Source organism: Plectropomus leopardus, chromosome 9 (genome assembly GCF_026936395.1).
Source record: "Plectropomus leopardus strain MGB_pleo_1.0 chromosome 9, ASM2693639v1, whole genome shotgun sequence".
Taxonomy (NCBI): domain Eukaryota; kingdom Metazoa; phylum Chordata; class Actinopteri; order Perciformes; family Serranidae; genus Plectropomus; species Plectropomus leopardus.
Genome location: NC_142184.1, coordinates 36,911,697 through 36,938,344, shown reverse-complemented (window position 1 = coordinate 36,938,344; position 26,648 = coordinate 36,911,697). Strand labels below are relative to the sequence as shown.

General features: G+C 40.6%; 1 protein-coding gene across 2 annotated transcripts; it reads left to right on the top strand.

Annotated features, from left to right (window-relative positions):
- The first annotated feature begins 67 nt into the window (after positions 1–67).
- rtel1 (regulator of telomere elongation helicase 1) lies at positions 68–25,535 on the top strand. 2 transcript variants are annotated; one of them, XM_088082677.1, is made up of 32 exons: positions 68–432; positions 1,509–1,707; positions 2,854–2,947; positions 3,092–3,173; positions 3,599–3,659; positions 4,156–4,231; positions 4,785–4,869; positions 6,318–6,383; positions 7,889–8,045; positions 8,196–8,228; positions 8,356–8,431; positions 9,681–9,778; positions 10,026–10,081; positions 10,483–10,554; positions 10,647–10,728; positions 12,855–12,987; positions 13,279–13,392; positions 14,109–14,149; positions 14,394–14,479; positions 14,639–14,716; positions 14,871–14,948; positions 15,288–15,434; positions 16,215–16,330; positions 16,807–16,930; positions 18,834–18,999; positions 19,081–19,238; positions 19,504–19,599; positions 20,310–20,520; positions 21,070–21,207; positions 21,642–21,773; positions 22,707–22,895; positions 23,004–25,535. In XM_088082677.1, the coding sequence occupies exons 1-32, from the start codon at positions 331–333 to the stop codon at positions 23,150–23,152; spliced, it is 3,495 nt and encodes a 1,164-aa protein (XP_087938803.1). In that variant the 5' UTR covers positions 68–330; the 3' UTR covers positions 23,153–25,535. The 2 variants fall into 2 exon arrangements, with proteins under 2 accessions (XP_087938803.1, XP_042348155.2); XM_042492221.2 differs by lacking the exon at positions 21,642–21,773.
- Positions 25,536–26,648: the final 1,113 nt, after the last annotated feature.

Here is a 26,648-nt window from a genome sequence, read left to right as displayed (position 1 = left end):
TTGTAATGTGGGTATTTGAACGCAGCAGAGTTACGTCGTCACAGTGCGCATGAGCAGTGGAGTGAAAGCGGGGAGCGGGCGGTAAACTCAGGCATGTACACCATTTATAATAGATCCGTGATGTACACAGAGCTGAGTCCGAGCTGCAGTACTCACGAGTGAGACCATAGCAGTTTGTGTTAACTGTTATACTTACCGCTTCTCAACCGTTTCAGAGTGTCGGTCAGCTAACCGGGACTGCGAGGAGTCTTCACAAAGTGCGTCAGTGTTAGCAGCGACAGTTGTGTCGCTGAGGTGATGCTGCTGCTGAGCTGACGGTAGGAGACAAACATGCCTTCACTGACTGTGAACGGAGTGACGGTGGATTTCCCGTTTCCTCCGTATGACTGTCAGCGGGACTACATGAGCAAAGTGATTGAGTGTCTGAACAAGGTAACGTTAGTAGTTCTGCAGTTTACGCCTGTTTGTGGAATGTTTCTCAGTCGCGCAGTTATTTAGATTGGACGTTACGTTTACGTTACAGTTGTAAAAAACGGAATTCTGAGGTCGTATGGGACAAGAGCTTCATCGTTGTCATCTGTGTGATAGATACCCTGCTGCTTTATACTTCTACTCCACTTGTACTTTTACTCCGTCACTTAGCTTTAGTTACCAGTTACTTCACAGATTATGATTATTTGTCCCACATTTAACAAATAATGGATTCATTATGCATCCATGTAGATTAAACTACTTGTAACATTAAAGTGATGACGACATTATCGCATCAATAGTTATAATCCAGTGATCTAATATTTATTTTTCAGAAATGAGTGAAATCCTGTAGAAGGAGTAGGGGAGACTGGGGACGGTTGAAAAACTTTTTGCATTTTTCTCAGTTACTCAGAGACTGGACTACCCAGTCTCCCCTAGTTTTGCTTTTGGTGCTTTCAGTTATTTTTTATGGCAATACTTTTGTACTTTTACTTTAAGGTTTTAATGCAGAACTTTACCTTGGAGCAGAGTATTTCTGCAGTGCAGTATTTCTATTTTTACTTGAGTAAAAGATCTAAATCATGATGATAATAATAATAATAATAATAATAAAATGAATAATAATAATAATAATAATAATGGGTTTTATTTATAATGCACTTTACATTTGAAACAAATCTCAAAGTGCTACATGATAAAATGATAACTTGGAAAGGAGAAGCGGCAAATACACAATGCCAGCGTCTTCTCCTCTACTTCCTCCAACATCAATAATTTTCCACCAAATTATATCACAGAACACAATAAGTGCTGCATGAGCCATATGCAAAGTTTGAGGTTTTCTGTGAATAGCAGCTGCTCGTTGGATCACATGGTCACTGAAAGTAGCAGAATGACCTGAGAATTTGAACAGTGAAACATTGTATCCCTTGTTTTATCTGAAGTTGACCCCTTACAAGCAAGAAATCATCACAGCTTGACAGCGGCTCTCTCCAGAGATGTAACCAGTTTACATGTTTGTCTGTTTGTTCCAGGGGGTGAATGGGGTTCTGGAGAGTCCCACAGGGACAGGTAAAACCCTGTGCCTGCTGTGTGCCACCCTGGCCTGGAGAGAACACCTTAAGGACACCATCTCTGCCCAGAAGATATCAGAGAGGCTCGGCGGGGAGGAGATGTTCACAAACACATCCCTGTCATCGTGGGGGAATGCTGCTCCAGACACCGACACACCAAGTATGTTCTTATCATATGTAAAGTGGAATATAATACAGGCCTACTTTTACTGTCCAAATTCCGTTTTTTAATCAGGCCCTAAACAGCTGCCATGGGTCGGGCTCGGACAAAGACTGTGTGATTTCATTCAGCTTCAGGCCTGATTTTAGTGTCAAGTCAGTATGAGCATCAAAACACTATTTTTGCAGAAAACTGTGCTTGTCATGCGGCAAAAAATGGGGAGACTTTACGCTGCCTTTGATTGGCTTACCCTAACATTCTAACCTTAATTATTCCTACTCTTCTTGCCTAAAACTAACCAATCTGATCAACAAAGAAGTTTAGCCAGTTGAAGAGAGAGTATGGTGGGTCACAAATTTGTGGCCCTGGCAGGAGTCTCAGTGATTTTTATTCCCCACATGTTACGTATTGTTTTCAGGAAAAATGTCAGTGAAAATTGTCTTTTGATAATTATTTCAACATTATACCACCTTTTTGAATGTCTATATCAGTCAGGGACAGAAAGAAATAAAAAAAAAATTATCTGTCTTACTCAACACTTTCAAAATAAAAGCCCTCTGACAACGTTTTTGTCAACAGAATCCCTTCAGTTCTGAACACAAGGCATTTTATTCATAAACATTTGAGGGGCTGTGTTGTTGACAATGCAGTAGCTAGCACGACTTCATAAATAAGAGGAGTATGGGCTTTTAATTGTGGAAATACAGCGGTTATATTGAAAGGTGGCTCTGCAGCAGCGCCAAAACAACAAAGCTGCCAGTGTCACCACAGCAGTTTGGTGAAGTCGCAGACATGCAGTGTGACCCAGGCGTTTCTCTTTTAGTCCAGTCATTCACTTTATTCAAATTAAGGAATTCTTCTGATTTTTATTATTATTATTGTTGTTGTTGTTGTTGTTGTTGTTGTTGTTGTTGTTGTTGTTGTTGTTGATGATGATGATGTTTTGTTTTTTTTAAGGGTGATAAAGTCAGAAAATATGAAAATTTGAAAACCTCAATAGAAACTTTGAATGAAAAAAGCTTTGGGTACAACTCAACTCTTTGGAGAGAAGCAGCAGCTGACTTGACTCATCATCACTGTGGTATTTTGCTTCAGGTGACTCTGTGACATATCATGTAATAACTGCGCATTGTTATTGTTTCACAGCCCATTACACTGATATTCCCAAGATCATCTACGCATCCAGGACCCACTCTCAGCTGGCGCAGGTTATCAGTGAGTTAAAGAACACCTCATACAGGTACGCTGTCATTTCCAAAACAGCACATGATGTTATGTTAGAATATTCTGCATGAATGTTGGTGCGTGTGGTGATTAAGACACAGAGGAGTTAAAGACCATTTCTAGTAAACCCATAGATATCTATATATTTCTCTGGTTTCAGGCCAAAAGTGTGTGTGCTGGGATCCAGAGAGCAGCTGTGTATCAACCCAGAGGTGATGCGTCAGGAGAGCAACCATGTCAAGGTATCCAACTGCAACACTGATTTTTTTTTTCATGCACATTCATGCACATTTCCAGAGGCATATTTTGGTGCTGTGTCAGCTGAACTGTCGGTAAGATGCAGACACGCCCCTCAGATCATCCAGATTTTGTGCAGTTCATCGCCAGTGTGTCCAAGTGTTGCTGAGATTCTAAACCCCACGGGTGAGCTTCGACGATATTATGCTCTCCAATAAAAATCTGATGGAAGCACCTTAAAGAGTAACTGCTGGGTTTGTAATGATGAGCTGATGCAGCAGTTGATACTGGGTGAATACATGTTGCTGCATCTCTTTAAAGACGACACAAAGTTTTCGTTCTGACATTGAAGATAAAAGTGGATATGAACCTATATGTACAGAGTTCAGTTTATTTCCTGCTGCGGAATTTATGCAATCATGTTTTTCAGGTCCATATGTGCAGAGCAAAAGTCTCCACCAGGTCATGTGTCTACTTCAACAACACTGAGGGTAATGTTAAAACACTTTATTCCTAAATAAAAACTCAGAAAAACTAAAATCTGACAGTCAAACTGAGCAGCGCTGATCAAATATAAACCAAGATACTGTGACTGAGCTGCATATTTCTCGCCTCAGATGTTCTCAGAAACATGTTTTACCTTACTGTTTAACTGAAATACATAAACTGTCCAGCTGCCATTGTGTTGAATGGGCAAGGTCACATTGCTTCACCTACCAGTGAGAGCTATTTTGTTTGGCTTCGTATGGCGCAGTGCATTCTGGTACTCGTAGGATTTCTACCTTTTGAGAAAAGCCAATGCCACTGTTCTTTTTCTGTTTTCTGTGGTCATGTCGCAGCAATTTCTAAAGTATTTGCATCTTTCTGCTGCAGAGACGGACTGTGAAATATGTGAAATACTTTTAATGAAAGGACACACACAGCTGGGGGTTCTGTTTTTCCAGCAGTGATGGAGTTAACCTGTCATTTTCTTAATTTCTTCCTCAGAGAAGAGCACTGACAGAGACTTGGTGAACTCTATCCTCGACGTGGAAGACTTGGTGAAATTTGGTAACAAACAGAGGTGTGATTTCTGTTTTCCTGTTTACCTACCTGCCTGTCTCACTAACCATCTCCTGCTTCATTACACGTCCAGTCAAACAGCTGATGCATGGTGCTGCTGAATAGCTGTGTGAGAGTATAGGGCTGCTACTAATGATTGTTTTCATTAGTGATTAGCTTGCCAGTTATTTTCTCAATTTGCTGTTTGGACCATAAAATATCAGAAAATACTGAAAGTATCTCAAACTTTAAAGGGACAGTTTAGCCTAAAATCAAGCATACATCTTATTCCTCTTACCTGTCGCACTATTTACTTAATTCTTTCAGCAGCAAGAGAAAGGAGGACAGGATGAACCATAGTGACTGGTTTCTCTGTTCTTTTCTCTGTTTGTTTTCACTCAGTCTTTTACTGTCAGTAATAGTATTCATTATATATAGATTTTATGTTTGTTTCCAGGGAGATAATATTGAACTTTTATAGTGACTGCTGTTGCAGCTCCAGAAGCAACATTTGGTTATTATGTCCTTTGTGCTGCGTCATTAAAGGCAGTAGTGTAATGAACATTTTTGTGCAGGGCCTGTCCTTACTACCTCTCCCGATCCTTGAAGCAGCAAGCAGATGTCATTTTTATGCCGTACAACTACCTGCTGGATCCAAAGGTGAGCTTACTCCCAGATTTCAGATCACTCTCAAAGCACAGACAGAGCTGATTTTCTGCTTCACTACTGGAAAATATAGCTGTGATACATCTGTATTTTATTGATATCATGATATGAAACTAGATATTGCCTTAGGGGTTGGATGTGGTAATGTCTATTGTTGTAATCGACTCAGAATAATGCCAGTAGAATCAGATTTGGCCTTTCGTTTCTTTTTTTAGATATTTTTTGGGCTTTATTTGATAGGACAGAGTGTACGTGTGAAAGGGGGAGAGAGGGGGGACGACATGCAGCAAAGGGCAGAGGCCAGAGTCGAACCCGCGACTGTTGCGACGAGGACTCAGCCTCTGTACATGGGGCGCCCGCTCCATATACTGAGCCACAGATGCGCCAGATTTGGCTTTTCAGTACAAATATTTGATGATTCGTTTTTCATACATACAAAGAGTTAAGTTTGAATGGGGTGCAGCTGGACGCTCAGTACGTGGGTTTCCATTAACCCTTAAATTGGGCAAATTGAAATTGCGAATATAAACTACACCTAATGGAAAATGTCAATTTCGGGAAAAAGAAATCACAAAAAAAGTTTTTACACTTGCATGAGATGGTATTTTAGGCAATTTGGAGAAAAATACTTCACAAAACTGCAATGGAAAGACTTTTGTGTCTTTTCTAGGTCACATGATGCTATGGCTATGTGCTTGTCAGTAGGAACTGGCTCCCTCATGATGCAGCAGGAGCTATAAGAGGAGTTATTGCATCACATAACTCTTAAAAAGTTGAGCAGATCATCTGGAAGTTTTTAATCCACAATTCCTCTGTGAAATCATGGACTATCACTTCCCAGAAATCCCTGATATGTGGCCGCTCCCACCTATAAGGGGCTTGCTTTTCCATTATGGCTCCATAGCACGCCTATGTGGCCTTGGATTGGAAATAATGACGGCTAGTGTGGTGGCTGCAATAGAAATAATTTTTTGATCATCATCATCATGGTTACTGGGTCGTATCGCCAAAGGAGAAGTCACAGAACATCACTCAGTGGAAACACAGTCATCTCGCAATTGTGTTTTATTGACATTTCAAAAATATCGCTAAAGTTTTGAGCAAATCTATAATGAAATCCACCTAATGGAGGATTAGCTTGTTTCACTACTGGCAAAGTGACCACTGTCATGTAATCATCCTGAATGACAAGAAAACCTTTATTTTCTTACCTACTCCTTGTGGTTCCTGAGTTACTTCATGCTCCTTAATGTTTACTTCTGTTTGGAGAGGAAAGGTTGACATTATAGTTACATTAGTTTCCCATCAGTCCTGTGAGTATCAATATGCCATCAAGCTTCTATAGAGATGTAATAACAATAACAGCTATGATAATGATAATTGTCCCTCTCATTACAAATCCAAATGATTGCTGGTATTTTGTTCTTTAATTTGTTCCACAGAGCCGCAGAGCACACAATATCGAGCTCAACAAAGCCGTGGTCATCTTTGATGAAGCTCACAATGTGGTAAGACTGTGCTGTCCACAGCTGTTCTGAATGTCTGTACTGGAAGGAGGGGAGTGAAGCCTGCTGACAGAGGCCTCGTTTCAGGGCTGTTAGTACCAACGTTCCCGGCCGAGAGGGGAGACCACTCTGTCCCCCTCTCCTGCAATCGGATGTTATATACAAAATGTAGAGGGTGACAGAACAGCGTGATGTTCCTGCCTTAAACAGGCAGCGTAAAAGCAGCTTAAGATTTCTCAGTAAAGTAAGTGCTGGTTGGTGGATTAGATACTCGCTACATTAGTTTTTTCTTCTTTTCTACAGTCCACATGAGAACGGAGACTTGTTCTCATTGTTGTGTCTCCCCACAGTCCCCTCCATGTTTGCTGGTCTGCTGGTTCTTTTTGGGTTCTGGACAGAGCACAGCTATTGGTTGTGTTCGCCTCATTGAACTTCACTATTTGCATGAGCCAAGGCTAAAAACATATTGTAATATGAAACACATTTGAGTTCATCGGAAGTAAAGACAAGAAAAAGACTGACTTCAGAGAGCTTGGACTGAGTTTTATGATCACCTTACACCAAATTATTGACATCACTGGAACACACCAGCTGAAGTAAAACTCTCATGATGTTATTCCATCACTGGAATTTGTCTGCGACAATAAAATCAGTTGATAAATGGTTTTGTGTGAGGCCAGCATCACAGGCACTTTGTTTGAAGCACACCTTAAAAGTCTGCACATTTGCTTGTTTAATGACCACCACTGCAGTGGAGGTAAAAGCCATAAAAATCAGATGATGTATCGCTGGGATCTGCAGTTTGCTTTGCCTGGGGGCCACTTATGTAAATTGACAGGAGATTAAGGGCCAGTCGCAACAGCCCCCTGTTTCTTTGATTTTAGGACACTTCTAAGGTGTAGGGATCTTTCTAGAATTTTAGGACATTGCCTCAAATTTCAGGACATCTTAGATTTTAGGACATTTCTCAGCTTTTAAGACATTTCTAGGATTTTAGGACATTTGTAGGATTTTGGGATGTTGAGGATTTTAGCACTTTTCTAGGATTTTAGGACATTTCTTAGATTTTAGGTCATTTCAAGAATTTTAGAGTGTTTCTCAGAATTTAGGATGTTTCAAGAATTTTGAGACATTAGGTGCTTAGCTAGGACCTCTGCTGGGGAGTGCAGAGGCTCTCCACTGGCACTTTTTTTGATCAACAAGCTTTATTTTGATGGTGTTCTATGCACTCCGGCACCTTATGTATACTAAATATACAAAAACAATTCCCAGTGTGAATCATTTTATTTTTAATGTGAATTAGAATATAGTAGGGGGGCCGCCAGGTGCCAGGATTTGAGTACCATTGATGTAGTGTTTGATTTAATGGAAGGCTGCAGACTCCTGAGCCCGTATGGGACTAGATACGCAAGATGATGAGGACAGACATGACTGTGGTCTAGTGTGTGGCAGAAACCTTCTCATAGAGGACAGAATATCCCAACAGGTGATGTCTGTGTTGTCTGCAGGAGAAGACATGTGAAGAATCAACGTCTTTTGACCTGACTCCCTATGATGTGGCCTCAGCCATCACTGCGGTGGACAGGCTGCTGGTGGAGCAGGCTAAAGCAGCTGGCCATGGAGACTCCATCACTGAAGACTCCAATGTAGAGTCCCTCAACTCTGGTCAGAATGCTCATTTGTCTCAAACACAGGGGGAAGGCATTATGGCATCTGATTAATTCAGACATTGAAAACATTTTTGGATGTTAATCTACAAATATGTCTTTTCAGCATGTGTACTTCAGTTTCAGCAAGTGATATTTTTTGTTTCAGGTTTAAATTTGGCCACCGTTGCTAAAATCAAACGTAAGTATTCTTAAGGCTGTAAAGAAGATATATCCGACCACTCACTCTGATGATCTCGTGAGCTACATTTAGCCATCAGTCACTGCTTTGCAGGATGTTTACACTTTGTCTTTGTCTGCTTTGACAGAGATTCTTCTGGATCTGGAAGCTGCCATTGATTCTTATGAGGTTCCAAGTGAACAGGGCATCACTAAACCTGGAATGTACGTCAGAGTGTGGTAGATGATAAGCAGGTTGAAACGTCTTTGCCCCACTAAAGCAGAGTGTGTCAGTGAATCAGTCGTTCTGTCTCAGACCCTGTTTACACCTGCTGTTAACATGCTTCTTAAGATCACAGGTGTCCAGCTCTAAGTGCAGGTGTAAATGCACCCAGTGTGTGGGAGTGGGCTCCCTTGCTCTTTGCTTTGGCTCTCTCCCTCTCACAGACACACACAAGAAAAGAAAGAATCATAAACATTAGGTGCCACACACGCGCACACACACACACACACACACAATCCTCCACTCATCAGGACCCCTTTCTCATGAGCGATTACATGTAAACATGCAAAGCGTGTATTTTTTAATCTTTAGGTCTTTAGACCGCAACTATTTAGTCTCATTTTTTGACCACAGAGCACCCATGTGACTTGCAAGTACTGTTAATATATGAACTGAAGAACTGTTGGTTTGTTTCCTGCTATTAACTGTAGCAGGTGAGTAGGTTAGGCGAATGTTTTTGTACGTCATTGTACGTATTTCATTCAGAGCACCTTTGGAGGTGGTTCGGACTACATGTCAAGAAACAGGAAGTTTAGTGTCTGTGCAGTTAGCATAAGCTACACAGCAGCAGCTGTTCAATGGTCCTGATGACTTGCATCGACACCTGAATGGCTCGACTTGTTATTAACCACCTGGTAACATCAGCCATGTCATGCTAACAGTTAGCCCTGTCACTGTGTGAGTGCAGGCAGACTCACAGCAACTGTCCCTGTTACGAGCTCACACTCCTGCAGTAATGGTCTCCTATGATGGTGAATGAAATAATGTATGTGTTTATTTGCATACAGATCAGGGAAGTGAGATCCAGTGCCAGTTGTTTACTCGAGATGTATGTGACATTCTAATGTCAGGTGGGAACAGACAGAATTACAATCAGTTTACCCAGGACACATGTTAATACCCCTAGGCTCTGAAACAGGCTCTAAAACTTCTTTCACAACAAAATTTTCATGTTAGTTGGTTAGATTCTCTGTCCTCACGGTGCCACCTGCCTCTGAAAATTCTTTGTACTGAACAATATACAGAATGTCATGAAAGATTAGGATGTAAAAAGAAAGGCTCTATCTTACATTTCCTCACTATAAACATCAGATGTATTGTACTTAGATTTTTCTGTTGTCTGTTATCTCACTTCTTAGAAAGAGTTGTTTGATATGGATTTTGAAATGAAGTGTTTTGTGTCTGTCTCAGCTTCATCTATGAGCTGTTAGAGAGAGCCCACCTGACCTACGACAGCAAGATGGCAGTCTGTGAAGCTCTGGAGCAGATCACTGGATACCTGACAGGACGTGAGTTTGGCATAATGTCTTTGAGGTTTTGTTTGGACAACATATTTTGATTTACGTTCCATTTTCTGCTTTCCATGTGATGTGTATTTTGCAGACTTAATACCTACATATACATAAGCTTGCAGTAGTAGTGCAGTAGAAACCACAGTCTGCTGGCTGTATCATACAGACCCTGCTACAATATAAAGTTATATGTGTAGTAACTTGTACAATTAACAAATCAGTTGTGTGACTCTTCTGTCATCAGAGGAAGGAGTATTCCTGAACACAAGTGGACTGCAGAAGCTGGCCAATATCATCCAGGTATATAGTACACATTAACTCTTACAGACTGTAAATGCATGTTAAACACTTTCATTCTTCATTTTTTGATCATTTTGTGTTCATGCATATGGCATACATTTTGGCAAGATTGTGTATTTTTGTTTAATCTTGAAATTTCCAGCTCAGCTCCTACAAGAAGGGACATTTTTTCTATTCTCCAGTACTTCTCATTCCAGTTCTGTGTTTAGAAATGCAAATCTCTAAAGTCTCTTTTGTTTAGTCATCATAAACCACACCACAGGGACATTTCAGCATATAGACAATATGTGCGGCTAAAGTAAACTAGGGATTTTATGCTGTATTTTTTTTTACCAGTATTTGGATGTGGGAAGTGGTCAGTTCACTGCAGCAACAATAACTCTTCTTTCCTTCTGTTGTAGCTGGTGTTCTGTGGTGAACCATCAGCAAAGGACAGACAGCAGCAGATGCAGTCCAACACAGCTTATTTTAAGGTGCCTGTACAGTAAATGACAGTGGCCATATGGAAATGATGTTAGTTATGTAAAGAGTGATGTCAGATCTCATTTCTGTCTGTTTGGCTTAGGTTCATATCCATCGAGACACCAGCCATCAGAAGAAAAGTCAGAGCACTGATGTGTGGGCTTCATCTTCATCCAAGAAACAAGGTAATTATCCACAGCCATGTCAAGAATATTGTTTTCAGTTGTTGTTATAGTTTTGCGCAGATCTGTAATGGAAACCTGCCTAGTGAGGTAGAAAAGGCAGATACTGTGTATCAATACTGTTATTTGTGTTGTTGTGTGGAGTGTCAGTTCAGAGCAGCTTATTCAAATGACTAAAAAATCTACCCCAAGACTAAACACCAAACACTATGCACAGTATTAACAGCATTAACATGAAACGCACTGACAGATAAATATTGATCAATTTATTACAATGCAGTGTTCTGCTGGGAAACCTCGGGTCCTGGCTCTCATGTGGATACCACATGAACGGTGTCACCCACCCAAACACTGTTACAGACCAAGTACCTCCCCTCATGTCACTGACACTCCCTGATGGCAGTGTCCTACCCAGCAGGACAAAGCACCATGCCACACCACAAAAACTGCTCAGGAATGACCCGAGTAACATTGCAAAGAGCTCAAGGTGTCCACCTGGAATCCAAATTCCTCAGATAGCAATCTGATTGAGCATTTGTAAGAAGTCCTGGTACCCCAACCTACAGTTCTCAAAGGATCTGCAGCGGTACACCGGTTTCAAGGTAAACAGTGGTATGTAAATTGATGGTTATCATATGGTGTACAATTGCTTATCTATGGTATTGAAAGAAAATGCGACTGAACAGAGTTTCACCTCTATTTTACTTTTTTCAGAAGTTAACACACACCCACTTAAAATTCAAAAATGGTTTCAAATATAGTAATAAAACGTTTAACCAACAAACCCTTGCTGTTTTCAGTGCTTTAATGGTCATTGTAACTGATAATAATAATTCTGTAATTGCCTCCCGTGACACCATGACATTGCAATGTTTTCAAAGACGGTTATTGTACCATGACAGTCTCATACTGTTGTAGCCCCAGTGGCATGGAGCATTGTCCTGCTGGAGGGGGGCACTGCCATCAGGGAGTGCTGTTGCAATGAGGTGGGGTGCTTGGTCAGTGTTTGGGTGGGTGGAATGTGTCAAGAGGCATCCACATGAATACCACGACCATTCATATAACACATTTCATTCAACAGGACTATTCAAAGTGCATAACAGAGCAATGGAATATAAAACACAATAAAGGATAAGGACTCACAATAAATAGTAAAAATATCAGATTTAAAAGGTAACAAATAATAACAACTGAATTGTTTTTTAAAATCATTAAAAAAATAGCAATAGTAGAGACAGCGGGTGCAAAGATAAAAACATTTTTTTTTAATTATTTTAAATCGAGTTTAAAATAAGTTTGTTGTCATTAGCGGGTGGAGTAGGCAGTGTAAAAACAGGAACATTTTTAGCTTTGACTTAACAGTGGTCAGAGCTTTCTAAAATCATCTGGCAGGTTATTCCAAGTTTGTGCTGCATGATAACAAAACGCTGCTTCACCATGTTTTGTTCTGGGGACGCTCAGTAGGCCGGCCCCTGATGTTCTGAGGGTCCTTGAAGGTTCATATGTCACAAGCATGTCAGAGATATATTTTGGCACTGAGCCACAGAGTGGTTTATAGACAAGCAGGGAGCGATTTTAGAACGAGAGTGATGTGGTCATATTTTCTAGTTTTTGTCAGCAGCTTTCCGAATAAGCTGAAGCTGCCCAACATCTTGTTTTGAAAGGCCTACAAACAGACCGTTGCTGTAAACTAATCTACTGGAAATAAAGCCATGGGTGAGCCTTTCAAGGTCTTGCTTTGACATTATCCATCTGACTCAGGCAATGTTTTTTAAATGATAGTAGGCAAATGAAGTTACTAATTTGATGTGACCGGAAATTTAAGTCTGAGTCCAGGATAACCCAAAGGTCTCTTGCTTGACTCTGAGTTATGAGAGAGAGGGATTCCAGGTGAGAGCTGACAATCTGTTTTTCATTCCGTGGCCCAAAGATGATGATGTCAGTCTTATCTCTGTCAGTTATTCACTTCACCTGTCAATGGTTTTAATGGCTCTTTTTGTCGGTTTATAACTGAATGAATGACCATGTTGTTGTGACATGTTGTGTTTGCTGTTATATGAGTTTGTCTCACTGATCTGCCCCTCCTCTGTGTACACCTGCTTTAATGAGCCCCCTGTGTTTGTTTGTAGGCAACATCCTGAGTTACTGGTGCTTCTCTCCTGGCTTCAGCATGCAGGATCTGGTGAATCAAGGTGTTCGCTGCATCATTCTGACCAGTGGTACCCTCTCTCCCCTGACCTCCTTCACCTCTGAGATGAGGATGTGAGTCGATCCTCAGAGCTCTTTATACCTGCAGAGGTGCACATTTAGCATTTCTTCACCGCTGACTTTGCAGGGCTGAGGGTTAGTTTGCCCCAAACACTATGAATTCCTGCTGCTACTGTCAGGCTGCCTTTTTTCCAACAAGAGTCATGTATGTGACTGAGTCCAGCTGACTGCCAGAGACATTTTCCTTTTAAACAAAAGCACCTCACATCCTGTTCTGCAAAATAGTCCTCTACATTACCTGATAGACTTATTAACCCCAATGTGTTTTGTATTTTGTCTGTGCAGAAAATTTCCAGTCAGTCTGGAGAACAGCCATGTGATTGAGCGGGACCAGATCTTTGTTGCCATCATTGAACAAGGCCCAGACGGAGTGCCGTTAAGTTCAGCGTATGATCGAAGGTTCGTACAGTTTGGTATATGAAGCCGATTTTTTCTCTACTTTTCTTTTGATTTGTTTTGCTGAGCATTCTAAGCTCAGATTGCTGTCCTCATAGAAGTATCCATCTCTTTACATACCAGATATGTCTGATGTCTACATCTGACACAACTCAGCTGTGATTCTGCCTTTGGAGCACCTTCTTTTAATAGTAAAATAGTTAATTCTAAAAATGGCTTAAGCCTTGAACATACTGCCTGTGTCAGCAGCACTGGTCAGCCACATCTCAGCTGCAGCAAATCCAGAGAAACAGTGTCTCGCCGATTTCTTCTGCTCAGTTGTCAGCAGAAATACGGTGACAATGCTGTTTTGATTATCTATACAAGCTTTTATTACAATTTCAATGTCTATCTTTCATAGAGATGAGGAAATACATATGTACTGCATCTGTTTTACTCAACTTTGCCTGTTTCTGTTTCAGAATAAAATCCCTCTGACAAAGTTTACCATCAGTTGTTGACACAAGGCATTCTATTGTGAAATATTTCAGGACCGTGTTGACAATGCAGAAGCTGCATAACTTCATAAATGGGTGGAATTGCGTATCAGTATGAAAATACAGTACTCATGGAACACAGTGAGAGTGCAAGACGACGCAGTTTGGCGAGGTTGCCGTCACACCCTGCTCACGCCTGCAGTGTGTTCCAGGCCTTACCATCTTGTCTTCTTTCTGTGACAGGTTTCTCCCTGAAAACATGGCATCTTTAGGCAACACTGTTGGTAAGATCAAACAAAATAGACATCTTTTTATTCTAACATGTTCTGAAGTCATGTTTTTCTCAGTTCCATCACTGTTTGTAGGTAACTTAACGGTAGTCATGATTTCACCAGAACATGTCCTGTTTGAACAGGACACTTATTCACTTTCTTCCATCAGTCATCACTATGTCTGTAATCTGAGATTCTTTATGACGTTTGTGTGGATCATCATGCGAACATGTTGCCTGCTGTGTTCTCCCCTCAGCCAACCTGACCCGTGTGGTTCCTCACGGACTCTTAGTGTTTTTTCCCTCCTTCCCTTTAATGGAGAAAACCCTGGACTTCTGGAGAGTGAGTGGAAGCTCAGCAGCAAAATAAAATGTTGATGCATTTATTTTTATTAAAAGGATTTCTGAATTGAATGTCACCATGTAAAATTAGGTTTGTGTGTGTGTGTGTGTGTGTGTGTGTGTGTGTGTGTGTGTGTGTGTGTGTGTTTTAACTCACCAGGCTAATGGACATGCAGATCGCATTGAGAACGTAAAGCCCATGTTTGTTGAACCTAAACGAAAGGGCACTTTTACAGAGGTGGGTGTGGATCTATTACAGATCTAAATGCTCCAGCTGGACAGTGTCTTTTTAGAAACCTTTTAGAAACAATCAGAAATATTTATTGAGCTGCTTTTGGTGTGTGCTGGATGCAACAGTTTCAACAACATCTTGTCTCTTTGGCTGTTCTCAGGTTATTGACGGATATTACAATAAAGTCAGAGATCCAGCATCCAAAGGGGGAACCTTCTTTGCTGTTTGTCGAGGGAAGGTAAGGTTACTGTTGGTCCATAGAAATGGACCGACAGGAAAGCCATGAAAAGGCTTTAAGCCTGGGCCAGATTAACCACAAGGGCAACGGGACAAGTGCCCAGGGGCCCAAAACCTCTGAAGTGCCCAGGGTACAAGTAAAATATCTCACTAGATCTCGTTTTATGTTAACCTGTTGACTGGTGCCGCTTTTAATCTGCAGCTGTGCAGAAACACACGCTTGAAACACACATTCAAAATGTTAGTAGTCAACATTTGTAGGTGAATTTACTCTCGATCACATGTAAGTGTATACGAGTGCTTACCTCTCAAAGCATCTCTAAATGTCTCCCTGTGGCAGGCGAGCGAGGGTCTGGATTTTGCCGACACCTTTGGTCGGGGTGTCATCATCACCGGTCTTCCCTTCCCTCCGAGGATGGACCCGCGAGTCATCCTGAAGATGCAGTTCTTGGATGAGATGAGTCGGAAGAAAGCTCCAGGGCTGAAGGTGAGGGGAAGCTGCTCGCTGAGTTTCACTGAAAGGGCTGCATGTTGCAGGGGTCGTCAACCTGCGGCCTGTGGGCCCTATCCGGCCCGCCAAAGCTTTCCATCTGGCCTGCCAGATATTAACTAATGTAGAGAATATAAGGAGGAATAGTATTATAGTACAAAGAATATTTAGAATGTTTTTTTCTAATATTGGAGTAACTGCAAAAACATTTGAGATGTAAGTAATTTTATTATGAAGGATTTAGCCCACACAAATATGTGCCATTGATCTGCGGGCACTAAAGATGTTATAAATCCATCAGCTCATTATTAGCGTTAGTGATGTGGTGGGTTCGGCACACTCACTAGAAAAATATCAAATGTCGAAAAGTGGCAAAGCAACTTCCTGAAGTTATATAACATTTGATGAGTGAAGCTGAAGTTAATCAGCATCTTTTATAAATGGGTTGTTTCTCTTGTTTTTCTTGCAAGAATTGGGACAAAATCAAACATATCGTTTAACATGCCATAATACTATATTGTTATTATAAATGTTGATTTTTATTTTATTATTAAAATTGTTCAATGTATTGACCAGTGATCTAATCTCTCCCTCTGGTTTAGTGCATGATTCTTTGTTATGATGGTGGTTATTATTTGATTCTTTGTTTTCGTGTGTGTGTGTGTGTGTGTGTGTGTGTGTGTGTGTGTGTGTGTGTGTGTGTGTGTGTGTGTGTGTGTGTGTGTGTGTGTGTGTGTGTGTGTGTGTGTGTGTGTGTACATACATGTGTACGTACAGTACCTGTCTGGGCAGGAGTGGTACAGACAGCAGGCGTTCAGAGCTGTGAACCAGGCCATCGGTAGAGTCATTCGTCACAAGGAGGACTTTGGAGCCATCTTGCTGTGTGATCAGAGGTCAGACATGATGATGTCAGTCATCAGTAACCAATCATATCACAGCTTGTACTCAGACACTTTAGGCCTCATGCAAGAACCATTTGTAAGAACAAACATGTTATGTGGCACATACAGGTGATTAAGAAGAGGTAGACTTGAATTGAACCTTGCAGAAACATGACAACTCTTGGATGTCTCTGCAGCCAACTAAAGTCAAGTCAAACATCTTCAAAGCAAATGAGTTGTCGGAGTACCTGCATGTACAGGAACCTAGTGTCTAATTTATGTCATTTCTCAGCAAAATCAGTTCCTGATGCACTTTCACCCACCGTTTTAATTAAGGGAACAGTTTCAGTTTTTAATCCAGTTTGATGTTTTTATGACTGTTTTTATGGCAGAGCTAAGTCAGGAGGAAGGACACAATTGAGAGAAAGATGGATGCAAGATAAAGGCATTGTGATGGTCCCTTGGAATAACGTGACTGCTCCCCACAGGTTTAAAAGTTCTGATGCCCGGGCTCAGTTTCCATCATGGGTCCGGCCTTATGTGCGTCTGTACAGCAGCTTTGGGAACATAATCCGAGACGTCTCTCAGTTCTTCAGGGTTGCACAGAAACTGGTAGGTTCTAACACTCACACAGTTTACCCCCAGGAATAGTGCCAGGCTTTGAAGCAAATTTAACAAAGTAGCCAAAAGTGGAATGACACCGTAGGGTCCGTCACACAATGTCATGGAGCCAGAAAGACTTTTTCCCATTAATTTACATCAGGAAAGAGACATCTGTAAATCAGTGGATATATTTTTCTGAGCATCAAAACCCTTGTGAAACAACTCATTTCACTATCAGGATGTAATCCATTCAGTTGATAACATTTAGAAAGTCTGAAAGTGCCACAAGATCAAATTATTTGATCGTCACTCAAGCCAGCAAAGCATTAAACCAGATGTCAGCCTTTCTGCCAGCTGAAGTTACCCGCTCGGGGACACTCAGCTTCTGTAAGTCTTGCCTTGCCTTGTTGGCCCCATATAACGACAACAGTGCATGTAGATACAGCAGCTAGTAGCTCCTCAAATCCTTATGCACAACTCTTTTACGTCAGAGAGGCACGTTACATCAGGAAAAGTTATGTGGGGTTTAGACTGAATGCAGCAGACTGCAATAGGAAAAGCTGTAAAGTATTCTAAATATAATGTAGGCTACACTTAAAGTGATGTTGATCATTTTAGGTTGCTTCAAACTGTTCAATGAAGGCAGAGTTTGCTCACAGCCGTTTGATTATATGGACACGATGCAGCAGTTTTCTACCCCAAAGTTAATGTAAATAAACAGTTATGATTGTGATTGGGTCTGTATCAGAGACTGTATCAATAACAGGTTTATATCAACTAGCTGAAAGAAGACATATCTTTACCGGCTGTGGTGGAGTTAGACAGACTTCATCAATAAATGGGTTCTCCCCCAGTGCTTCTATATGGGACAACAACAGAAGTCCAATTAAATGACCTAAACACACTATAACTGTAGCTCCACTTAACTGTGCATGGAAACATACTGAGTGTGATAAAAGTATAAAAGTCAGCAAGAATGCGGCGACGCCCCCACCCCACCCCCAGCAGCTTAGCGTTTCAACATTTATACAGGGTTTTGCCCAACGTTTATGCGTTTAGGAATTTGGTCGGTTTTGCACATCACTAGTTGTGACACTCAAATAAATTTATCCACTGATTTACAGACGTCTATTTCACAGTGCAACTCTAGGTGAAAAAGTCTTTTTTGGGCTCCAAACCTGCTGCAGACCTGGGAGTTATAATTCCATTATTTGGCCAGTTTGTCAAATTCGCTTCAAAGCCAAGCGCTGCCCCTGGGGGCTTGAAGAGAACCCGCTCTGTATGTTTATATAAATGGCTCGTTCTAAGGAAACATAAATGCAACCATTTTTACTCTCTGGTGATTATAAGCTCATGAAATCAATTTTGAATATTATCCAAAGGTGGCTCTCTGGAGCAAAACCTGATCATGACAAGAGAGTCCTGGAATTCATTTCATGCATAATAATCATTCATTCAACACACAGAACACAATTCACAGAGGCATGCCAACAACTAAACCTCATTATTCTCCAAATGAAATACAATTAAACTCACTTGTCCCAAATCCTACAAACTGGACCTTTTAAGGATGAGTCATAATACAATGGGAGATAGCCAAGTTCAATGCCAGAGGACAAAGAGATGGATAAGAGACACACCCCGTAAACATGTGCTAAATGACATGTAAACACTGACTCCAGATAAATACTGTACACGTGTCTGTGGCAGGGTGCTTCACATGTGCACCTGAAAAGCCTCCATAGATGTGATCTGACTGTGTGTGTTGGTGCTTCCAGTTGAAGCTGTCCACTTGTACTGACTGTGTGTGTGTGTGTGTGTGTGTGTGTGTGTGTGTGTGTGTGTGTGTGTGTGTGTGTGTGTGTGTGTGTGTGTGTGTGTGTGTGTGTGTGTGTGTGTGCGTGTGTGTTAGAGGCCTGTGGTGGAGAAGAAGTCTGCAGCAGAGAGCTGTGGGACGCTGTGTGCACCAGACTCTCAGTCCTCTGACTTCACTCCCTGCTCATCCTCCCAAAGCTCCCACACCCAGAAGGCCAAGGTGCTGGACGCCCACATGCCCAGCCTGAAGAGGAGGAGACTCAGTGAGTAGAGCGATAAAGGGAATCAGTCCAGAGAGGAGAGCTGAATCCTTCATTGATCTGTGTCCTGCTGTTTGTGATCAGATGAACACACAGGAGCCAGTGGGATGGCCAGGGTGTGTATTGAGTATGAGTGTGAGGTGCAGGGGAGTCAGAAGAAACCGGCCAACCTGCTGGATGCTCTGGAGCGAGGGGACCGCTGTAGTGGAGAGGACCATGATGCAGCGGAGGGAGAAGAGAAGGTAGTTTGTTTCCTGTGAGACACTGTGGTCTGTTTTTCTGATGTGCTGCTTTATACATGGCAATAAGACAGGTTTTGTTAAAAAATAACTGCTGTGTATACAAAAGCCAATTTACTGTGGTGAATGTCAGGTACCCATGTGTGAAGTGGGTCAGCTTAACTATTACTGATGAGTGCTGCTATCAAACAACAATAGTAAACTCAAAATATACTTCTCTCCTATAGGACTACACTTGTTTGTTAAATGTAATATTCTTCTTTTGAAGGCAAACCGTTTGTCAACACTGTCTCTGCAATGTGACAAGAGGATGGATGATGAATTGCGGGGAGGAAAACGTAAAATTAGATTGGTCCAAGAACAGGTGTGTGTTGTATTTTTATTGTGATGGTGCTAAATTTCCTGCTTTTCAGATATTTTACACGACTAGAAGCAGAACCAGAGAGATTCCCAGTCAGTCTCCATCTGGTTAGCATCAAACATAAATTAAAAACAGTGTGACAGTAATTAATGAGCTACAGGAGGCTTCAGAAAAACATTATATTCAAATATATTGTAAAAATAATCTCGTAAACACATAAGTGAAGGAGAGTGATTGCACTGAACTTCGACTTTCAGAAATTATCAATTTAACAATAAATAATTAGAAATAAGTTAAATACACCTCGGAGTAGCACCCTACAAAAAGGGAATAGATAGACAATAATTAACCCTTTAAAAATAGACCATTCTGTTTAAATAGACCTAAAATAAAAACCACAATAGCTCAAGCATTCATTCTTTTTGCAGCAGAAAGTTAAGGCTTCAATTATTATTGTTTATTGACTTGCATAACCTTTAAGCCCAGTTTGTACAGATTTTAGGGATATGAAGCATTTGAAGATACTACAAGAACTCAATTCACAATAAGCAAAACTACCTACAAATATAGGCACTGGCAGACCATTTCTCTTGCAGAGTTCAAAGGGTTAAATCAGTTTCAGTTCTTGAGGTTGCCACCACCAAATTCTTGACTCGTGCACAGTGACCGTAATGTTTCATACATACATGTCAGCAGTGTTTTTCTTGTTGCAGAAAAGAAGAGTGTCGAAGGATGTCTCTGAGGAAGGTGCAGCGAACAGGGTGAAGAGTTTCCTCGGCGAGATGAAGAAGTCACTGAGCCAGATCAACTATGACCGCATCATACAGGCTCTGAAAAACTACAAGAAGACTAAAAACCTGGATGTCCTGCTGGCTGAGACAGCTGTCTTAATGGAGGACGCCAACACCCACAGTCTGCTGCGTGGTAAGCCTTCAGCCTGCACCTTTGCTCTGTCATTTGGAAGCACGTCGTACCACAGTGTGGTAAATAACAGGCTGCCAACTCTCCTGCGGTTTGTTTTGAGTCTTTCATACAATTCACCAAGCACCCACACAGATGGAAACAAATCTACTGCATGGTCTAATACAGTTTCATACAACAGGCAATAAATACTACATGTTCCACATTTTGAGACGCAGCTGTAGCAGGCTGTGTGTTGATTCCATTCCATCGCTGGCTTTGAGACTGTGCGCCAAGAGTTTTAATAGTTTGTCCTGGTCATTGTATAAAATGTGTGCCACTGAGCAATGCAGGCAGAGCCAATGTGATAATAAGACCAAATTTTACTTTCAGTTTAATTTTGATACATTCAAAGCTCAGTCTCTGTAGTACAGTGTAAAGTTAATATAGTTTACTGTCGGTTTCAAATAATGTGTATAGTGTATTAGTTTTTGCCTGAGCGTGCAAACAGGCTGTCTTTGTCTTTCCATGTTAACTTTTTGACAAGTTGATAATGCTGCCACTGTGTCACAGGCCTCTACCAGTTCATCCCCCCGCCTCACAAAAAGAGGTTTGATGAGAGATGCCGGGAGCTGACGGGGCAGGGCTGCGGATATAAACCTCACCACTCGCTGTCTAAGGAGGAGCGAGAGGCACTGATGCAGCAGAACGGTATCAAACCTTCAGCCCAACCCAACACTGCACTGTTCTTAATACACTAGAAAAGTATTGACAGGCTCACAGCTACATTGTTTTTTATAGTCTATTATTTTTTCAGTTCATGTGCTGGTCTGTGAAGTTTGTGAAAAATGGACTTTACTCTGTCACCAAGCTGTCATCATCAGATTGTTGCTTTTGTCCAACCAACAGTCCAAAACCAAAAAGATATTCAGTGTACAGTTAATGTAATATTTGTTTACAATGACACAAAACACACAACACAGGTGGCCAGTGTTAGCTAACTTTAAGTCAAAATGAGCTTATCAATTTAATTACTGCATTTACCTTGAATTTGTGACAAAAACCATCAAGCGATATGAAAACATCCGATTACAAACTTTCACACAAATGTGTAACTGTAATGTTTTGTTCTGGGGGTTTTTAAGCTACAGCCAAACAGCCTGTGGGGGGTCTTCCCTCCTCCAGTTGGTCGTCTACCTCCACTCACCTGAACACACAGCAGCTCAACAGTGGAGGACACCACCTGACCCAGCAGGGGTTAACAGAGGCTCCGGCTGGTAGGACTTCACACCCCGCTACCTTCAGTAATTAAGGTTTAAACATAAGAGAGTCACCAGGTGAAGACAGTCTATGTCCTTATCTTCTGTGATCACTGCTTACATTACCCATAATTCAGCACTCGTTATTGGTCAAAGTCAAAGTCAAAGTCAGATTTATTTGTCAATTTCTTCACATGTACTTGACATACAAAGGAATCGAAATTACGTTTCTCACTATCCCATGCATAGACAGATATCAGACAGGACAGGGCAAACAGTAAAGTGCACAGGCACAACAGAGTTAAAAATCGAATTAAAGAATTAAAAATATAGTCTATATAACAAAACAAAAGAAAAAAAAAAAAACAAGAGCAAAAATAGTAATGAGTGCAGTAGAGAGAAAACAGATAAACAGAATGTAAACAGCAGAATAAATAGTGCAAAAACAGAATAATCAGTAAATAAACAGTGTAAACATTGTAGTGCAAAAAAGAATGACCAGTATATAAACTGTGTAAACAAAAACATTGTAGCAGCTGTGGGGGTTATTGCACAAATGATAGGTAGAATTAATAACTTAACTCTCCTCAGGAGGGTTAAAGTACCAACAGTGCTGCATTCATGTGATGTCGGAAAGTCGTAGTTTCCGAGTTTGGAGCTCATTCTTCCGACTTCTTTGTGTTCATGAGCTTTGAGGTCATTAAGTGGGAACAACATGGAAGCTACATAGAGGATGGCTTGCATTTTAATGCTAAGAGTGTTTATACAAGAGCTCAATAGCTGTTAAACTAAAGCCTACACAAACTGCTATGAACAAGTGAGTTTGTGTGTGTTTCTTTTTAAGAATAATGTAGTCTAGTTGTTGGCATGCCTCGGTGAATTGTGTTTCCTGTGTTGAATGAATGATTATTATGCATGAAACTAATTCCAGGACTCTCTTCTCGTGATCAGGTTTTGCTCCCAAGAGTGATGTCCCTGCCACCTTTATGGCTGACGTGAAAAAAGCCATCGGAGCAGAAAAATCCACCATATTCTTTCAGGCCGTTCAGAGCTACAAGAAGACAGGCAGCTATGAGAAGCTGGTGACCACACTGGTGAGCTTATTCACAGAGAGAGATGAGGACTTCAGCCTGCTCGTCAGTAAGTGTGCTATCAAATCACTACATATTTTACAAACTTGTAATTCTTTGAGATTAGATTTTTTTCAGTTTGTCATTATTCACCAACTTTCTTGTTTGTTTTTTGAAGGATTTGGCTTGTTTATTCCCGCTCGCCACAAGAAGCAATACAGAGAGATGTTGGATGCTCTGATGGGTCAGTCTGTCTCTGCTGCTGAAGCTGCTGCTGGGAGTGAAGACCAGCAAAGACACAGTGAAGAACAAGCCTTTGGATTGTAGTATATCAGAAATATGTTCGTATTTCTCACGAAATACGAACATATTCCCTTGGATGTTGGAGAACAGTTTCAGGCTGTAGTTATTGGGAATCATCTTCATGGAGACCGTTAATATCTCTAACAAAGCTCTGGCAGTCAATTCTGTGGACGTTAATGGTTGATAGTTGTTGGTGGTTGCACTGCACCAAAGTGTTTGAGCAGCCTTCCAACCTGAATGATAAACACAGTCCTGCCAAAATTTAGAGATCAGTCAGCACTTTCGGTGGAAGCTGCCGGTCTCCTGCTGCTTCCACAACTAAACACACCACTGGCATGAACAAAAGCCAAGAACAATGACAGACATTTTGTAAACCAGAAGGTCTTACAGGTGCACAGAACTGTGAAGAAACCAAAGAATCCTGCATGCTCTCAGCCTTACTTTTATTCACTTTATTAACAATGTTTTGGAGATCTGAGGACCAAAATGTTGCTCATCAAAGGAGTACTGGTGATCCATATCATATTATTAGGTATTATTTTAGAATTTTCTTTTTGTCATCACATATCATGAAGTCCATCCTGTCTGACTTTCCGTTCACTTTTCTTCTGTTCTGAAAAGTGAAACCAATGAAAAAGTGCCTCATAGGTGCCTTGAGGCAGGAAAATCTGTTGAATGATTTTCAATGGAAACGCTGTGTGTTTACGCCACACTACAAACGCCAGCGACGTGACAAGGTCCTGAGCACTAATTCTGTGCTAAGCACTGCCAGTTGTGCAGATTTTTTTTTTTTAAGATAATTTCTGGGGCTTTTATTCGATAGGACAGATTAGTGGGGACAACATTCCCATGCCGAGAGTCAAAAAATGTTCAACTTTGGGTAAAAAGGCAGCGCTCATTATGATTACTTCAGCCATTCAGGATGGGGGAGGGACAGACAGCCTACTGCAAAGACAAACTGTCACATCTGACATGTACAAATGTCAACAGACAACAAACAACAACAGCGGAGGAGAAATCAGTTCATATGAAGTACATAGTCTATACCATGTTTTCTGTCATGAACCCACGCAGACCTGCAGGTCCGTCCTCTCCCCTGCTGCTTCAGCCTCTCCTCAGCTAAAGCAGGTACTCTACCTTGTGCCGAAATGTTTACCTCTGTAGATATCATAGCAACCAAAGCTTCTCAGCTGAGTAAACGTTGCTCCTCCAAAGCGCTCTCTAATGCTTCCAGCTGGGCGTTTCCTGACAGTCGCCTGCCGTTTTTAACTGGGAAAAAAATCACTAAGGTGGACTGGGGGCCTTAAGCCTGCATTGTTTGTAACGGCCAACAGGAGGAGACCAATGGGTGACATCACAGTGACTATGATCAGTATTTTACACTGTCTATGGTTTTCACTAAAGATGTAAATTTTTTTTTTTTTTTTTTTTCTTTTTTTTTTATCCTAAAGCAATTATATCTTTTTTTTTTCCCCAAAAGCAGTTGCTTACTATAGTGTTTGGGACTATTTTCAGTAACAGATTAATCTACATTTGGTACTCCAGTGAGTTTTATGGGCAGCAGAACAGCGCATGTGGGGCTGAGTCAAAATAAACAAAACTGTGTGTTCATGATGAAGGAACATGTCAACCAGTGCAACAATGTGGCTCGATGATGTGTTTTTCATAGTTTTTAGACGGCGTTTGAGTTTTTTTAGTAGATTGGTGACAAAAACAAATTGATCTAGGATATTGCCGGACTTACCACATCCTTTAAAGCCACCGTGGATAGACTTATTTTGACAATAAGATATCTTTGAAATCATACTGTTGGTAGAGGGTTGTGTTTGTAGAAAAATGTGTGTCAACCTATTTTTCTCAGTGTATTTGGGTCAGATATGTGGGGCTGATGTATCAGCCTTTATTTCTGTGTGCCACAGTGTCTTCTTTTACACAAACTGCAGAGCAAAAGTTGGAAATTGTACTTTGTGGGAAAAACACTTGTCAGATTATATTGGTGTTTTTTCTCAGTGGTTCTATTCACATAGACATAACAATAGTTTGAATATATATAAAACAAACTATCTTATGAATATCAAACATCATAAGGCTTCTCAGACCGATTAGACGCTATAACACATTTTCGGCTTCATCGACACTGTTTTTAAAGACACAAAGCAAAACAGTTGAATCAGAGTTACAGGAAAATATTTGTGTATGTACTTGAAACAGCTCATAACGTACTGCTGACAGAACTATGCACTATCTAGGCTCTGTTTAGGGGCAGTAATCTGGTGGCGGCTTTGAAAGGTAAAATCAGCCGCTCTGTCTGCTCTATTTAATGTCATGAAAATGTCAAATGGAGACATATTGTATTGTTTATGTTGTGTTTTTAATATTTCTTTAGCTAATTAAATTGTTTAAAGTACAGTTGCTTCAAGTGTCTTCTGTAACAGCAGCGTTGGACAATAATGAAGCTTCCTACTTTATAGATAAGGGCTGGTCATACTCCACCTCCACCTGGCAAACATCTCAAATACATCTCAAATATGGATGCAAACAAGAGACAGTATTTGTTTACCCAAATTATAGTGTTTATTGCATTTGAGTTTGTACATACAAGTTTTATTCATATTAACTTCTGATTTTCTCTCCACATTCAGAGAGACAAAAAAACAAAACAAAGGGAAGCACCACAAAGAAAAGCACGAAAGCAGAACACTCGTGGTTACAAATGTCCATTTTCAAGGAGGAGCATATACATACATGCAGTCTTTAAGTTTATATTTCTAATATTCCAAAAGTTTTTTTCCACTGTGACGTAGATCATCCATTCATCCATTTGCTATCAAAACATTTTCTCTCACTCTAAGCTCTCTCACTCTAAGACTCTAGGTCATTCTTTCCATTGTATAAACTCAATAATATCAATAATATCTAGGTTAAATATCTATCATAATCCATAACACAATCATTTGTATATCCAGTGTACATATCTTTGCATTAGTATTTAAATTTGAAAAACTACAACATACTAAATATTGAAATTTAAACAATTAAATTCATAGAAATTATTTGTTTTATATTTGAAACCATGCATCTACATTTATTTGTTCTGAATTCAACTCTTTGAAATTAAAATATGAAATTCTTGATTTACAATTTCAGAAGCAGATTTTTTTTTCAGTGTCTACAACTTTAGATCCCAAAATTCAGTTTCAGAATTTCAGAAATACAGAGAAAATAGATTCAGGTTGCTAAATTTGATTCTTCAAATTTACATGTAAAAATTCAAGCTGCGTTGTTGGATCACATGACTGACAGACCTTGACATAAAAGGCCAAAAGTTGGTTTGATTGCATTCAGACTGGATTGCCCATCCTGTCCTGGGTAGCCTGGATGTTGCTATTTTAACATTTTTCAACATCATTTTTTTTATCTGAGCCACCTTAATCTAATATATAATGCTGAAACTTAACCTTTTTAAATCTGAATTTCCGAACACTGAAAAAAGTATATTTAAAATCTGCTTTTGAAATTT